Source organism: Mustela nivalis (genome assembly GCF_964662115.1).
Source record: "Mustela nivalis genome assembly, chromosome: 17".
Lineage (NCBI taxonomy): Eukaryota > Metazoa > Chordata > Mammalia > Carnivora > Mustelidae > Mustela > Mustela nivalis.
In genome coordinates this window covers 1,585,981-1,600,743 of record NC_139036.1, presented here as the reverse complement: position 1 = coordinate 1,600,743, position 14,763 = coordinate 1,585,981, and the positions used below count along the sequence as shown (strand labels likewise).

Sequence of the window (14,763 nt, the reverse complement as noted above, 5' to 3'; positions counted from 1 at the left end):
CCTGGCCGGAAGCAGGGGCTGTGCACCCCCCCCACCACCAAGAGGACGCTGCCCTGGGAGGGGGTGGGGTCCTGGTCCCGCTTGTTTCGCCCTGCGAGCTTTAATAGGTGCCTGTCCCCTCTGTGCACACAGCAGATGGCCCGAAGCATCTAGAGGTGACTGCTGGGCTACGTTGATTTTACTCAGCTGAAGCCACCCCAAAAGGAAGGCCAGGGCCAGGGCTGGGCCCTTCTCACCTGCTTCTGAAGCCTGCTGCCCTCAGGGGGTTCTCATGGGGAGGAGGAGAGGCCATAATTAGCTGGGAATGCGGGGACAGAGCCAGATGCTGCTGCAGTTCCCAGGATGGAGACCGGCCTGCTGAAGAAGGGAGGGGTTCTCAGAGGGACCTGGAAGGGACTATGCCACACAAACATGGGCAGGGCGCAGGGCCGGCCCGGCGGGTGCAGAGGCCCGGCAGGGATGGCACTGACAGGGTGCAGCTCTCCTGGGGGTCTGCTTGGCCCAGGTGCTTAAGAGCATCCTCCCGGACTCCCCCAACCCAGGAGGTGGAGAGGAGGACGCAGCAACCGCAAGGCTCAGGGGACACCCCCAAGGTCACCCAGCTGGGAAGCTGAAGAGCCTGACTCCAACTCTGGCATCAAAGATGGGGTCCGTGCCACCCACCGCAGTGACCCAGCCGCCATGGCCCCTGAAATGGGCCGGACCCACCTGACATGCGCTGCAACTGTAGGTCACGTGCCGTGTTCCAAAAGTCAGTATGCAAGAAAGAGCGAGCTGTCCCATGGATAGCTTTTATATGAATGATACGGTGACACTTTCAGATAGAGCGGGTTGAATAAAATACATTAATTCACTTATTTCTTCTTACTTTTCTGATGTGGCTGCTAGGAATATTTAAATTATGTATGTGGCTTGCATGGTATTTCTTCTGGACAGAGCTGGCCCCTACCATAAAGACAGAAAGGCGCAAGACAGCTTAAAGAGAGAGACGGAAACTCTCCATTCTTTGACGAGGAGGCCAGGGCCACGTGGGGGAGGTTCTCAGGGCCAGGAGGGCCAAATGTCAAAGACCACCGAGCCATTCAGGGCTTGCCTCCCCTCCCGTGTCCCAGCTGGGGCAGCCAGTGACAGGTAGACTCGGGCCTAGGATGAGCCCTCTCCTGCCCTCCCCCACCAAACACATCACGCTTGTACCAGTTGTCATAGAGACAGGAATCTTCCTACAAACTGAACTCAGGACAGGGGCGTTGGGGGAGTCTGCCATAAAGAGAGGGAGAGGGAGCCAGGCTTATCCGGAGAGGAAATCTGTGTATGTTGTTGGGTGTTGGGGGAGGGGCCGCCGGGACAGGGAGGGACAGGCAGCTCAGGCCTGCTGTTTGCACAGGGTTTTCCGGGCCTTCCTCCCCACGGCCCCACGCCCCTCTTAACTGCCATTCTCCATCCCCCCCTTACCCATTCACTCGAAATTTCCTATCTCGTGCTCCCATGCTAACTCTGGGACCTGAGGAGGGCTAGGCAGATAAGCCCCACAGCTCCCTGATCCCACCCCCTCCCCTCAGTCCCTGGCAGAGTCAGTGTCCCTGAGAACACCAGGGAGGGGTGGTCTGGGGCCGGAAAAAAACAAGCAGTAAAGTGTCACAATGCCAGAAGCAGCTCCATTCAGCGTCCAGCGGGAACTGGGAAGTCTCCCCCCAGACCGAGGCTTACTGGGGGGTCGAGTGCCAGCCTCATCCGACCTCCCTGGCCATCTCGGACATGAGGGGCACGGGGGCCTCAGTCTCATCTATATTCAGAAGTCCCCAGCGTTCTCTGACTTCTCCCCACTTTAGGGGGACACCTAAGCTCCCAGGTCCCAGGCAGCATGTCCGGAGTATTCTTGCTGAGCTGACCCAAGAGCCTCCTGGACATGGCCCAGCTCAGGATCTGGTGCCACAGGCACCCGCTTCCAGCTCCCTGGAACGGGAGAGATCGGAGGGCCAGGGCGTTCTGAGCGTGGGGGGTGGGGGAGGATCTCCCATCAGAGCTCTTCCCTTTAACTTGACACAAAACCCCACTCAACAGAGGAGACTGAGGCCAGGAGAAGGGAAGGAGACCCAGGGCCACACAGTTTACACCAGGACTCTCCTCTCTCCTCTCCCCCAACCTACAAAGTTCTCTTTACAGTATGTCCAAAATTCCTCCTCCTATCTCTCTCTCCCTCTCTCTCATTTTTCCTTTTGGTTGTTCCAGATTCTTGCCAGGCTGTGCTTGGGCTGGTTCTGGGCCCAGGTGCCATGTGTAGTCACCGCTCTTCTCCTGCAGGGAGCCCCCATACCGGCTGGCCAGAGTGCTTTCCTCTCAAGGTTACACCATTCTCACCTAGAGGCAGCTCAGTCCACGGAAGGGCCCTACTTGCAGAGCCCTGAGAACGGGGGAGGGGGAGTGAGCAGCCAGGACCCCAGAAGCCCGTCCATCCCCCCAGGGCCCAGGGATCAACCACCTCACCAACAGGAAACAGACCTAAACACTGAGACTGGCCCAAGGTCACAAACCAAGCACCTGAGAGGCAAATCTGGGATTAGAAACCAGCAGGGTTATCGACCCCCACCCCAACCCCAAGGCGGGTTCCCACAGACGCTCCCACGGGACGCGGCAGCCCCCTCTCCAGCCCCAGCGGCCTGTGCCCTACCCCAGGCCCCAAGCGCCACAGAGCAGGGGGAGGCGTCTTCAGGCCTGTAGCCAGGGCCAGCTGCAAACCGCATCCTGGGTCCCCAGGCGCCGCGGACCCGCCCCGCCCCTCCCTCCGCTCCCCGCAGCCCCAGCCTTTGTCAGCCACGCGCTCACACACAGATCCGCGCCGCCCGCGCGCACACACCCGGTCTCCCCTGGCGCACACCCGCAAGGGGCGCGCGCACTCGCTGCTCGCACGCAGGGGAGTGGAGGCGGCGGAGGAAGGAAGGAGCTGACCCGCTAGGGCCCGACAGACCGCCCGGGCTGGGGGAAGGGGAAGAGAGGCCGGGGAACCTGCGGCTGGGGCGGGAGGGGGCGCGGAGGCGAGAACACAGAGACACGCAGAGGATACTCTCAGAGAAGAGGACAAGGGATGGGACGTCAAGGGCTGGCGAGGACGCGCGGGCTACTCCGGGGATGGGGACTCCTTTGGCCCCTGGCTCGGCGGCGCGGGGTGTGGGGAGCGAGGAGTCGGTCTGTGGACTGGACCTGTGTTTGCCCCAGTTGTGCCAGAGCACTGAGCCCTCAGAAACCTACATAAGGCTGGAATACAGGGACCAGAGGACCAAAGGCTTCCCGGGGTGCCTCCAGGCGGGGGTCCTGGTTCTCGGGCGGGGGTAGGGGCACCCGCTCACCTGCTACGGTGTACCTGTCCAGGTAGTTGAGCACGTTGCCCAGGCTGAGGATGGCCGCAGCTGCCCCCCGTCCGCCGCCCAGGCTGGCTGGTTTGGGCTGCTGAACGCCGGGGCCCTTGGCAGCGGCTGCGCAGCCGGGGGTGCCGGGGGCGCCGGGGGGTCCGGACGGGGCCCGCCTCACGCTGCCCGACAGCGTCTGCACCTCGTCGTCGGCTGCCGCAACTCCAGCGGCGCCCACGCCCCGCGCCCCGCAGCAGCCGCCACCTCCAGCCCCTCGCGGCGCCCCCCGGCGCCGGCGCCGCCGCTCCGCGTCCGCCTCCTCCTCCTCCGCGCCGCCCGCCGCCGCCGAGGCGCATTCCAGGCACATCATGCCGGCCGCGGCGGCGGGGGGCGCGGGGGGCGCGGGGCCCAACCCGGGCCCCCTCAGGGCGTGCGTGCGCCGCGGAGCCGCCGCTGCACCATCCCGGCCCGCCCGTCGGCTCCTGCGCTCCGGCCCGGCTGCGCGCGGCCCGCGTCCCCCGATGCGCCGCCGCCGCCGGAGCGCTGACAGCTGCGGCCCGGCCCCGCCCACCGCGCGACGCCCAATCGGCGCGCGGCTCAGCCCGGCCCGGCCCCGCCCCGCACGTGCTGCCCGGGGCCGCCGACGGGGGCGCAGTGCGCCGCGCGGCCGCTGGGCCGGGGCGGGCTGGGGGTTGCCCACTCCCGCGCGCGGCGTCCGGGGAGCGGTGAGAGGGTCTCGGGCGGTGGGCGGGGCGCCCAGCCGTGCGGCCCCCCGCCCTGATGGAGTCGGCCTGGGGAGAGCCCGGCCGCGTGCCCGGCGCGGGCTAGGTGGGGGCCTGGCCGGACGCAGACCACTGTTTGCCCACCGACCCGGGGAAACCGCGCTCTAGCTCCTGAACTCTGCTTGGTACCACTCCGGGCCTGCGCGCCGGGACCCTCCCCGAGCCCCCGGTGCCCCGAGAGGCAGCCCCTGGCAAGGGGAGCGGGGCTCCCACGGGGCCTCCCCAAGCTGCGGACTCCCAGCTGCGCAGGGAAGGGACGCACCCCAGAAGGAAGACCCCAGGCAGGCCCGCAGTTCTCTCTGGGTGCCCGTCTCTCCCGCGGGTAGAGAGGACAGGTTTCAGTCTGCAAGTCTGAGTGGTCACCGCCCGCAGTGAAGGAGGCCGAGTCCTGCTCCCGGGGAGAATGGTCGAGTCACTTCCGTGTTCAGGGCCACAACCCATCTCAGAAGAGCTGTGGTTCTGTGTCCCACCCCCAGCCCCAGCCCCTCCATCTGTTTGAGGCTTTGGCTGAAGTTAAAATCCCATGTCAAGTGCTGAGGGCAGAATGTCAGCACTACACAGAGCCTGGAAACCCAGAAGTACACCATGTTTCACAGATGGGTCCCTGCGTCCAGAAAAGACCTCATCATGGACATCCAGCTAGCTCGTGGCCCAGTCGGTGCTGACCCTGCACTCTGATACCACCCTCCTGGGATGGGAGCTCCGTCCCCACCGAGGTCTGTTCTGGACCCCATGTCCACAGGTAGGTGCGGGTCCCACGAAAGTGTTGGCCATGGTGAGTCACAGCATACCTAAGAGGTGAGGCAGCACGAGGTACCCTCTTCCTGCTGAGAACAGAGTTAACCCCAGGCTGGTAGTGTTTCTTGGCGCCTTTGAGGTGTGTTCTAAATCCTGCAAAGTGACTAAAAATGTGCTTCGGTGTGTTGGGTGTGGATGACGGTCACGGGAGGGCCAGGAAACACGCTCCATTCTGAAAGTTCCTGGCTGCCTCTTTCCAGCTTGAAGCTGGATACGGGAAATTCTGCTGGGCGCTCTGGGACGACCCAGGCTCAACAGGCCAGCACAGACCTAGGAGCTCCCTGGGGCTGGGGCTCAGTCCTGGCAGTGTCCCCTACTAACTCAGGGGGGGGTGCCAGCAAGGGGACAGCATCCAGCTGTGGGGCTGCACCCAGCTGCCCAGCTGTGAAGGAGACACAACCACAGCTCAAAGCACAACCCCAAGCTCCCTTCCCTCTCACCAAAAGTCCTCCTCCTTCCAGCCATAGCCTGCCTGGGGAGATGGTTTAAGCTCTTGACCAGAAAGGGGAGCACTTCCTTTCCAGGGCCCAGTAGGCCCAGAGCAGGAGAAGAGGTCAGAGTTTCGAGCCTTCAAATTTGGGGCTCCTCTGAGCAGCTCTTCTTACTGTGTGGGGTTTCCTGAGGTTTTAACTCCAAGACACTCTATAGAGCAAGTATGTGGGGGAATCCTGGGCCACCGAGGGCAGGATGACAGGGAGGACAAGACTGGTTGGTGTGATCCTGGGCAAATCACTGCAGTCTCCTGAGAGCCTCCGGCAGTATCAACGAACCATCAGCCAGATGATTTGCAGCGCCCTTATCTCCAGTGCCAGTGAAGAGACCGAGACCCACGTAAGAGAAGGGATGTGTCCAAGGTCACACGCCTGGTGAGCAAAGGGACTTGCACTGAACCCAGCTGTGCCTGCCCCTGATGCAATGCGTCCTCTGCTGCCCCACGATGCTGCTCTGAGCTCCACAAGGTCCCTCCCCTGATCTCAGGGATGGCTAAAGGCCTTCCATGTTTGTGTGTGATGCCTGAGCCACACCAGGTTTCCTGACCGAGGAACTGGACTTTTCAGAGCCTTTAACGGAGGGCATACACTGTGCGTCTCCCAGGGGGAGGTGTAGGCTGCCGTGTCCCCATGACCCACAGAGCATTTGGTATGGTGTCTCGAGCTTTGCAGAGCATCCTCAGAAACACCAGCTTCCCCAAGGCTGATAATGGGGAGCTTGGTCCCCTCTGCCCATCCCCCAGGGCTCAGGCCTGTCTCTTCCCTTCTCAAGTGGGCACCCCCGCCCTCAGCAGGCTCTCAGCAATCACCCACGTGCCCTGGACACCCCAACCTCCATCTCTAGATGTGGCCTCATCTTCACACACACCCCCACCCAGATCTCCCACAGCTTCCTGAACTCAGCACAATCAGAACTGAACTCCCCATAAGCCATGCCATCTTGGTATTACTTATCTCTTGCCAAATAGCACCGTCCTCCTCATTGTCACTGCAGAGGGCACCTGGGGCCACGGGGGACTCCTTCTGCCTCGACAACCACATCTGGGGCCTGTCCACTTTTTGTCTTCCAGACCCCAGTGTCCCGTTGCTCACTGACCCAACTCAACATCTTACCTTTTTGCAACCCAAGACCACCTGCCTCAAAACCCCCCTCCAGTCTTTCCTCCTAACTTTTTGCCAATAACTTTCTAAATCACACACGGGACCTCACGACTACCTTGCACACCGCCTTTCCACGGCTCCCTACTGCCCATAGGGTAAAAACCTCTAAGTTCCTTAACACAGTCTCCAAGACCCATCAGAACCCTTCATGACCCATGCCGATCTCCAGCCTCAGATCCTACTGGCAGGCTCTCAAACTTACCCCTGAACTCATGGATATCTTACTTTCCGGAGCCTGGAAGCTTATAGGAATTGGGGTGCGTGCACATAGTCTCTGGTCTCCCCTCAACGCTATGACATTCAGGACCACGGAGAGCGTCACCTGGGAGCCCCCTCCCCCTGCCCTTAGTCGGGCTCTGCCTCCCGGGTCTACCCAGCTCACTCCTCTCCCTTTCCGTCAAAAACCCAGCACAGATCAGGACTTCCTCCAGGAAGCCCTCCTTGACCCACCTGGAAAATGTCCTCCTCTGGGCTACTTGAGTAACCTGTGTATGCTTCCTTCCCACCAAACTCGTTGTGTTGATTATGTTTGTACAAAAGTCTACTCCCCGCCCGGCACACCTCACCCCCCCAACCATGAGCCTTAGGGCCCTGTACCCCATCGGATTCCTCCCCACAGCCCAGTGCAGAGGAGGTGCACGGAGCATGTTTGTTGATTGAATGAGTAAATGACATTTAGCAGGTACGCAGGAAGGGTGTGTTGATTTGCATCGGGTCCCTGTTGCTCTGAGTGACTCAGACACCACCCAGATTCCTCTCATGGCCCCTCTAGAGGAGGCATTTTCTCCCTGACTGACTCCACCCTCCATCACCATCCATGTGCCATTTGCCTCCACCCTCTGATTACCTTTCCCCCAAGTCAGCACCCAGCTCCGGGGAGATGGCAGCCCCTCTTGGCTACTGCCGTTGCCATGCAGGGGACTCATCCAGGCTGCTCCATCCCCCAGCCTGGGCCTGCCTCGTGAGTTCTGCTCAGAATGCTCTGTCCCTGCCTCTCTCTCCTGCCCAGAACAGATGGCTGAGTCCCCACGAACACAGAAGTCCCTGTTCTGTCATTTGAACATTTTTAATGCTTTCTAAATGATCGAAGCTTCAGTCTCCTCTGATCGGGGACTCCGACTATCAGAAACAAAGGATCCCTTGAAGGACCCTGAGCCCAGCTTCTTCCCGGTCCCGGTCCCGCCAAGAGGCTGCATCTGAGAGGGGGCCCGTGGCCTACCCAAGATGGTTATGATGGACACCATCTCTGCTTGTGTTTGTTTCCTTCCGCTGCTGTTACGTTTTGATATCCAGAGTCTCTTACCCCTTCCCAGCAGCACCCTGGTTTCCTGGGCTTAACAGAGCTAAAAATCAAGGAATGCCCAAGGGTCCCACTGGACTCTTTTGCCCCAGGCTTTAAATCCTGACTGGGGTGGCAAGAAAACGGGGAAGATTGTCTGGCACTTTGGGGAGGGTCCCCTGTAAGAGGGCTCCCCTGAATTCAGGGGTGGCTAAAGTCCTTCCACATTTGTGCATGATGCCTGGACCACACCAGGTTTCCTGACTGAGGGGCTAGACTTTTCAGAGCCTTTAACGGAGGGCATACACTGAACCCAGCCTCCTGAATCTGGACTGTGTCCCTTAATTCTCTGAGCCCCAAATATGCTTCCAGCAAATCCCTCCCTTGCCTAGCATGGCCGCTCAGCTCCTTCTGCACACAGGCCCCCAGCCCCACCGGACAGAGTCACATAGAGGGGGCACACTCTCCTGTGTTACGGGGAAAGCTTAGTGCCAGTGGCCACCCCCCCCAGCTCTTGTCGAGAGGCCACATTCAACCCAAACGTCCACATTCCCACTCAGACAGGGAGGAAAGTCGGGCACTCCAGGGGATGGGACAGACATACCCGTGTTTGGTGTCGCAGGGACACCATCTCGAGGGTTGGTGTGACCATCTCAAGGCCTGTGCCCCACCCTCCAGGCCTGAGGGCCGTGTGGAAGAGCGGACCTACCGCCAAGCCTCCCCTGCTAACCCGCAGACACAGAGAAGAGCACAGGCACACACCTGCATGCCACGATGACACCTGGGAGCTGGAAAGCACACTTTGTCTGGCACGAGCCAGCAGAGGGAGTGGGTCAAGCTTGAGGGCCTGGGCCTGCTGACCATACACGCCCCACAAATGAGGCTATCAAGAGTCTCCAGGCCTCAGGGATTACTCAGAATTGTCCTTTAGGCCAGACAGGTGTGATGGGTTGACCACTCCTCTGCTCGGCTAAGCAGCTGGGCACCTGTGGCCCTGGGGCGGCAAGGCCTGAGTGACCGCCCGGTGAGACAGGAGTGTGGGAGCATGAGCAGCTGGCCAGGGCAGCCGGCAGAGCAGGCCGGGTCTCTCACCTCCCAGAGGCCGCCGGCCCAGGCCCCCGCCCTGCCCCCAAACTTGAGATGAGAACACCCTAAACTCCAAGCTGGGCATTCTGTCCAGCTCAGTCCCAGCCAGGCCCATGCTGCCCAGCCCCGTGACAAAACCCTGGGACACACTGAGTCAGAGAAACCCGGGGTTCAGGACTCGAGTCCCAGCTCCCAGCCAGTCTCTCCTGCCCCCAAAGCACACACAGCCCCACAGGACCACAGAAGCCTTCTGCCTTCCCCATCCCGCACCTCTCCTGGGCCCACCCTCTCCTGGGGGATTGCCCTTCCCCCACACCTTCTCCTGCTGTTGGCCAGCTCCTCCCCCAACCTGCCCGCGCAGAGGCTCTTGGGGGACAGAACCCCTTCCTCTGCCCACAGGGGTGGTGTGCCTCACCTGGCCTGGCGTTTCCCTGCCTGTGTTGGGCTGTGAGGTCCAGGGGCAGGGTTCGATCAGCGTCTCCGCCCACCACCTGTTTCCGATCATCCTCCCCAGCTGCTGGACGCTGGGGTGAGAGAGGTAGGGTGACCATTCTGACTCTTGGGAGCCTCTCAAGGCTCCTTTCCAGGGGTGCAGGGTGGAAGGGTCAGGCCTCGGAGCAGGGCTTCCACGGGCCTCGGCCCGGCCTGTAAGAATCACACAATGGGGACTGGAAAAGCCACACTCAACACCCCTCTTAACACACAGCTGGGAGTGTGAGGCACAGGAAGCGTCCCAGGTCACAGCCGGTGCTGCCCAGTGGGTCCTTGGCATCCTGCCCACCCCCCAGACTGGGCCTCTCCTTCTTAGCAGAAACCAAGTCTGACTGGGGGCTCACACGTTTGGTCTTCATCTGTTTCTGCACAGAGCTCCTAAAACTCTTGGAATTTCCTCAATGCTGAGAGACCTGAAGGTGCCTTTTGTTTGTTAATGAGGGGGCATTTGGGCCCCACGTAAGGGGGGCTGGTGGCCGGGAGAACCCGGTCCCATCCCCTGACCTCTGGTGACAGACGGCGGATGGGCTGGAGGTCGAATCAATCACCAAAAGCCAATGGTTAATCAATGGTGTCTTAGTAATGAAGCGTCCACGAAAGCCAACAGCGACAGGGTGGGCACGTGGGGATGCGGGTGGATGGGGTTCTGGAGGGGGCACGTGGCTCTGCCCCTGCCCCGCAGCGCGTCCTGGCCCTCGCTTCTGCCGGCTGCTCCTGAGTGGCACCTTTTAGTATAAACCAGTGATCTGGCGAGGAAACAGGTTTCCTGGGTTCCGTGAGCCGGTCTAGCCAATTAACAGAACCTAAAGGGGGCTCGGGGACCTTGGGTTTTTGCCCCTGGCCACTCAGGGGTACAGCTGACGACGAGCACCCGTGCTTGGCCCGTCCAGTGGGCAGGACTGGGGGAGCAGCTTTGTAGGACTGAGCCCTTCCCAGGCGGACTCTGACCCTATCTCCGGATACACAGGGTTAGAAACGAGTTGGGGGTAGGAGAAAACTGCTTGGAGATGTAGGAACCCCTGCATACAGTGTGACTAGGTGTGGGCTGTTACTCACAAGTTCAGGAGCAGCCCATTTTGTGAGCTCCAAGGGTGAAACTGCGGGTGAGGGGCTGCTCAGCCTCGGGGTAGCCACTCCCGAGGGTTAGGGCTGAGGACGTGGGGCTGAGCTGGAGGGTCCAGCACCCAGAGCTCACCCTCCAGCAGTAGGGGCAGGGAGGCAAGCAGGGAGGCGAGCACGGAGCAAGCAAGGGTCAGGAGGGGTGCGTGAGTCTGGTGCCAGGAGGCAGGCCTCTGCTGGCCAGGCCCCAGGGGAGGTGGAGAGACGCTCCTGCTCCTGGGGCAGGAAGAACATGCAGCCCCAGCGCTGCCGGCCTGGAAGCTGCTGGGCTCCTGCTGCGCCCAGCTGCTCCGAACCCAGCGGCAAGCGAGTCCCGCAGAGCCAGCCCAGCCCACACGCTGTGCCCCAGGGATGGAGCAGTCTCCCCAGCCCCGCCTGGTCCCAGGGCAGCTGAGTCCCTGTGGGGTCCAACGTGCCTCTCCTGGGGGCTTGAAGTCACAGCAGCACCAGAGTGGAAGCCCCCCTCCGACACCCCCCCTTTCTGTTCAAAGGGTGACCCAGGCAAAGGGGTGTCCTGTGCCCTCCTGACCCGCAGAGGGAGTGGTCCTGGCTGGGGAGCAGCCCTCCTCTTCCTCTCCTGCCCCCACTCCCAGCAGAGACACCTGGAGGCTCTGAATAACTCGGTTGTTCAGAAATCCATGGGCTTTGTGCAGGCCACGCTTGAATCAGGGCCCAGGGAACCAGGCGCAGGGCCCCAGGCTGGAGCGGCCCAGGCCTCCCGCAGAGGGTGCGGACAGCTCAATCCACAGCCCACAGGCTCGGCCAGCGCCCCGGCTGGGTGTGAAGCTGCAGCAGGTGCGGCTCAGCCGGGGTCCTGGAGCCTGGGCCAGATGGGCACTGGGGCACTGAGGCTGTGGGGCCGGAGGGAGGGGTGCAGCAGGGGGAGTGGGACCTCCTCGCCGGGGCATGGGGGCCTCAGAGGTTCTCGGCGACGGAACCTGTGCTGGAAAGCAGGGCTTGGCTCTCGGCGTCCTTGCTGTCGGAGGTCCCTATGGGAGGGAAGAGGAGGCAGAAGGTGCCTTGGGACCAGGCCAGGAAACCCCTCACTCCTGCTTTCAGAACGAGCTCCGGATGTGACTCCTTCTCCTCACCTTCAAGGCCACCCCCAAGGTCCCAGCCCCACTGCTTCCCCTGATGACACAGAGTGTCCTGCGCCCCCGTTTCCACGCTGACCTCTCCAGTCTGTTCTGCACACAGCAACCACAGTTGTGCTTTTGCACTATAAATAAAACACCTCGGGGCCTGTCTACAGGAAACGGCACAGAGGCTCCCTCTCAAAGTAAAGGCCATGGTCCCTACAAGACCCCTAGCTACCTGCTCTGGCCTCATCCCTACCACTGTCCCCCTTGCTCCCACTCCAGCCACACTGGAGTCCCTGCCAGGCCTCAGACATGTCAGCCACAGGCTCACCTCAGGGCCTTTGCACTGGCTGTTTGTCTGCCGGGAGCCCCTTCCCCGCAGAGAGCTGCATGGCTCCCTGCCTCACCTCCTCCAAGCCTCTGCTCCCAGGTCACCTGTGCATCGAAGACCTTTAGGACAATCTTTCAAGAGCTGAAAGCCGCGTCCACATGTTCCCCCTCCCACCCTGGTCTACTTTACGCCTCTCTGTACGTAGCACTGATCACCCTGAACGTACCCTGTCTTCTGCTCTTCCTGTCTGTTTCTTGTCTTTCTGCCCTAGAGCACCCTGGGTGTTCACCCCCCGCATCTGGCACATAGCTGGGGGGACGAGGGGGTTAATGGCCACTTTTGAACAAACGGACAAATTAACAAGTGAGATTGCTCGGGGCGGCCTGTGCCGCTTGCTCCCGTGAGGCGTAGCCCCAAGCCTAGCGGGGGTGGTGAGGGCTGGGGGTACCTGTGCCAGGCTGCCGAGCCCGGGCCTGGTCCGTCTCCAGCCGCAGTGCGGTCAGCAGGAAGCAGCCGCCCCCCAGGGCTATGACGAAGGCGCAGCCCAGGAAGCTGTACTGGAGGCTGAGGAAGGACTGTAGGTAGGAGTCGGGCCGCGCGGCCCTCAGGGTGCCGGAGATCTGCAAAGACAGGCTGCGTCTGCCCGTCTGCCTGCCGGCCTGCAGCGGCTGCCCCCGTCCCCTCTGGGAACCCCCCCTTACAAGTCCAGTGAGGTAAGGGCTGCCGGCGTCTCCCAGGACGTGGCCCACCGTGATCTGAAGCGCCTCAGCTGTCCCCCGGCACCGGGGCACCACCACAGACTGCAAAACACAGGGGCGTCAGGGGAGCTCCAGAGGAGGGCAGAGCATGGGTGCCCCTCCGTCCCGCCTCCTGCTCCCGCCTGGACTGCCCGGGAGCTGAGGCAGGCTGGCCAAGTCAGTGGGACCACAGGGAGTCAGCGACGCCCCACTACCGGGACATCAGGCCCCTCCGAGGGCTGGGGATGCCACAGCCTGGGATGAGGCCCCACTCCTCCAGGGCTTGCTGCGAGGCTGGCAGGGACCAGGCCGGGCTGGGACTCAAGAGACGGGGCAACCCAGCTCAGGGCGAGGAGGCAGGAGTGCAGGCCCGCATGGGCACGCATGGGTGCCCAGGCGGGGCCCAGAGGGCTGGGCCCTTCTCTAGGGAAGTTCAGGCCACACTGGGCAGAGACCAAAGATGGCCCTGTTGAAGAGACCCCCACGCAACGCCTGGAAGAGGGTATGAATTCTGGAACAGAATGTCTGAGCTCTAATCCCAGGCCCCCCACTCAGGAGCTGTGTGACCTCAGGGTCTGCATCCCCAAACAGGGGGACCTACTGGGAGGACAGGTTCGTTACCATTTTCTTGTGGACAGCAGACCGAAATAATGCCCCGGCCCCAGAACACTTGCAGACCCTTCTGCCTGACCAGCCTTCCCCGTTCTGGCCCAGCGGGAGCATCCCTACTTGTCGTTCAGGATGGACTTTCCCAGATTTCGGGGGCCTGCCCTACAGCCCCTGTGTGTACCCCAACTGAATGCGCACCCCCCCGTCCTCCCCTTACCCCCACACTGTCTGGGCAGCAAGGCCCCCGTCCGCGTTCCTTCATGCTCCCTGGAGCACAGCAGGGCACCAGGTTCAGAGGGGACCTGCTGAAAGTCAGCCAAGTGGACGAGGCCAGTAGAACCCAGCTGGAAGCCAGGGGAGGGGTTCAAGCAGCGGCCACACAATCCCAACGGAAGGTACTCCCCCCAGAGACCCTTCCCCAAGACCTAGGTGTCCATAACCTGAGCCCAGGCAAGAAGATGGAATATATGTAACATGTATGAAATGTCTCCTGTCTGCGCCTTATAGATCTCCTGCCCATCTACATCCACTCAGCCTCGCCAAGAGGGAGGTAGGATGACAATCCCCATGTCACAGATGAGGGAACTCTCCCTGGGGAGGGTGGGTCACCTCTCTAGGGTCACCCTGCCAGGAAATAGCCCAGCCCGATCCTCCAGGATCTGGCCGTCGACCGCTTTGCTGTTACAAGCAAGGAGGAGCCTTTCCTGTGATCTCTGTGCGCTGTGGGACGCTTGGAAGGCAGAGAGAAGGACAAGCTCAGCTCTGCACGCAGCTGAGGCAGAGGGAGGGGGATGGGCGATGCCGGGGTGGGGGGGACCGGGCCAGACACTGAGCCTCTCTGTCCAGGCGGCCAGAGAAGCTGGACCTGCCCACCCCCACTGCACCGGGACCTGCCGTTAGGCCGGAGAAGGAGCTGAGCTCAGCTTTGCACCAGCCCCTTGTGCCTCCTTCTTGCCCATACTTAAGGGATTACGCACTGCTGGTCCTGGAGGGTAGGCCTCCGGGAAGTCCACGCCGGCGGCTTGGACCCTCGGTCAGGTTCCTTCCACGCCCACGGGAAGTGCTGGGCCCAAACCAGTCCCTTGCTATCGGGGGCAGGAGTGGTGGATCCCCAACCTGTTCTGTCCTGTTGCCACCAAATGACGCCGGTGGGGTGGGGGGAGCAGGCAAAGCTGTCAATTTTAGGACAAGCTTTGGGTTCCTAAAACTGCAGGCCCACTCTATTCTGAGACAAAGCACCTCTGTTTCTGACTCTCCTTTCTCAGAAGAGCTGTTCCCTTTGTAGCCTGGGGCATAACCCACACCGGCCAAGGGCCCACAGGACATCAGAGCGGCAACCACCAGGTACGCACTCCCTGGCAGCCTGCCTCCTGTGTTCCCCACTCAGCCCTCACAGCCAGCTGCGTTTGGGGGAGGGGGATGGGATGGGCAGGTGGGCAGAACAGGGACGCACTG

At 61.8% G+C, this 14,763-nt stretch overlaps 3 protein-coding genes across 33 annotated transcripts in view; 1 reads left to right on the top strand and 2 right to left on the bottom strand.

Moving 5' to 3' along the window:
• The window catches only part of SPNS2 (SPNS lysolipid transporter 2, sphingosine-1-phosphate), a 29,626-nt gene extending 25,754 nt beyond the window's left edge, over window positions 1-3,872 (bottom strand). For 4 of the 8 annotated variants that reach the window (XM_082707765.1, XM_082707764.1, XM_082707766.1 and 1 more), the window contains exon 1: window positions 3,345-3,870. In XM_082707765.1, the coding sequence (XP_082563891.1) occupies window positions 3,345-3,714 (370 nt within the window). In that variant the 5' untranslated portion in view covers window positions 3,715-3,870. Of the gene's footprint in view, window positions 1-3,344 lie in introns of all 8 variants that reach the window. The other 4 variants (XR_014304984.1, XM_082707767.1, XM_082707770.1 and 1 more) reach the window with 4 other exon arrangements.
• MYBBP1A (MYB binding protein 1a) overlaps window positions 1-14,763 on the top strand; it is a 155,898-nt gene that overhangs the window by 38,195 nt on the left and 102,940 nt on the right. The window lies entirely within an intron of this gene.
• SPNS3 (SPNS lysolipid transporter 3, sphingosine-1-phosphate (putative)) overlaps window positions 9,994-14,763 on the bottom strand; it is a 34,935-nt gene continuing 30,165 nt past the window's right edge. For 18 of the 24 annotated variants that reach the window (XM_082707778.1, XM_082707793.1, XM_082707775.1 and 15 more), the window contains 3 exons: window positions 12,664-12,762; window positions 12,411-12,582; window positions 9,994-11,541 (listed from right to left, as the gene is read on the bottom strand). In XM_082707778.1, the coding sequence (XP_082563904.1) occupies window positions 11,468-11,541; window positions 12,411-12,582; window positions 12,664-12,762 (345 nt within the window). In that variant the 3' untranslated portion in view covers window positions 9,994-11,467. The remainder of the gene's footprint in view (window positions 11,542-12,410; window positions 12,583-12,663; window positions 12,763-14,763) is intronic. The other 6 variants (XM_082707777.1, XM_082707776.1, XM_082707779.1 and 3 more) reach the window with 1 other exon arrangement.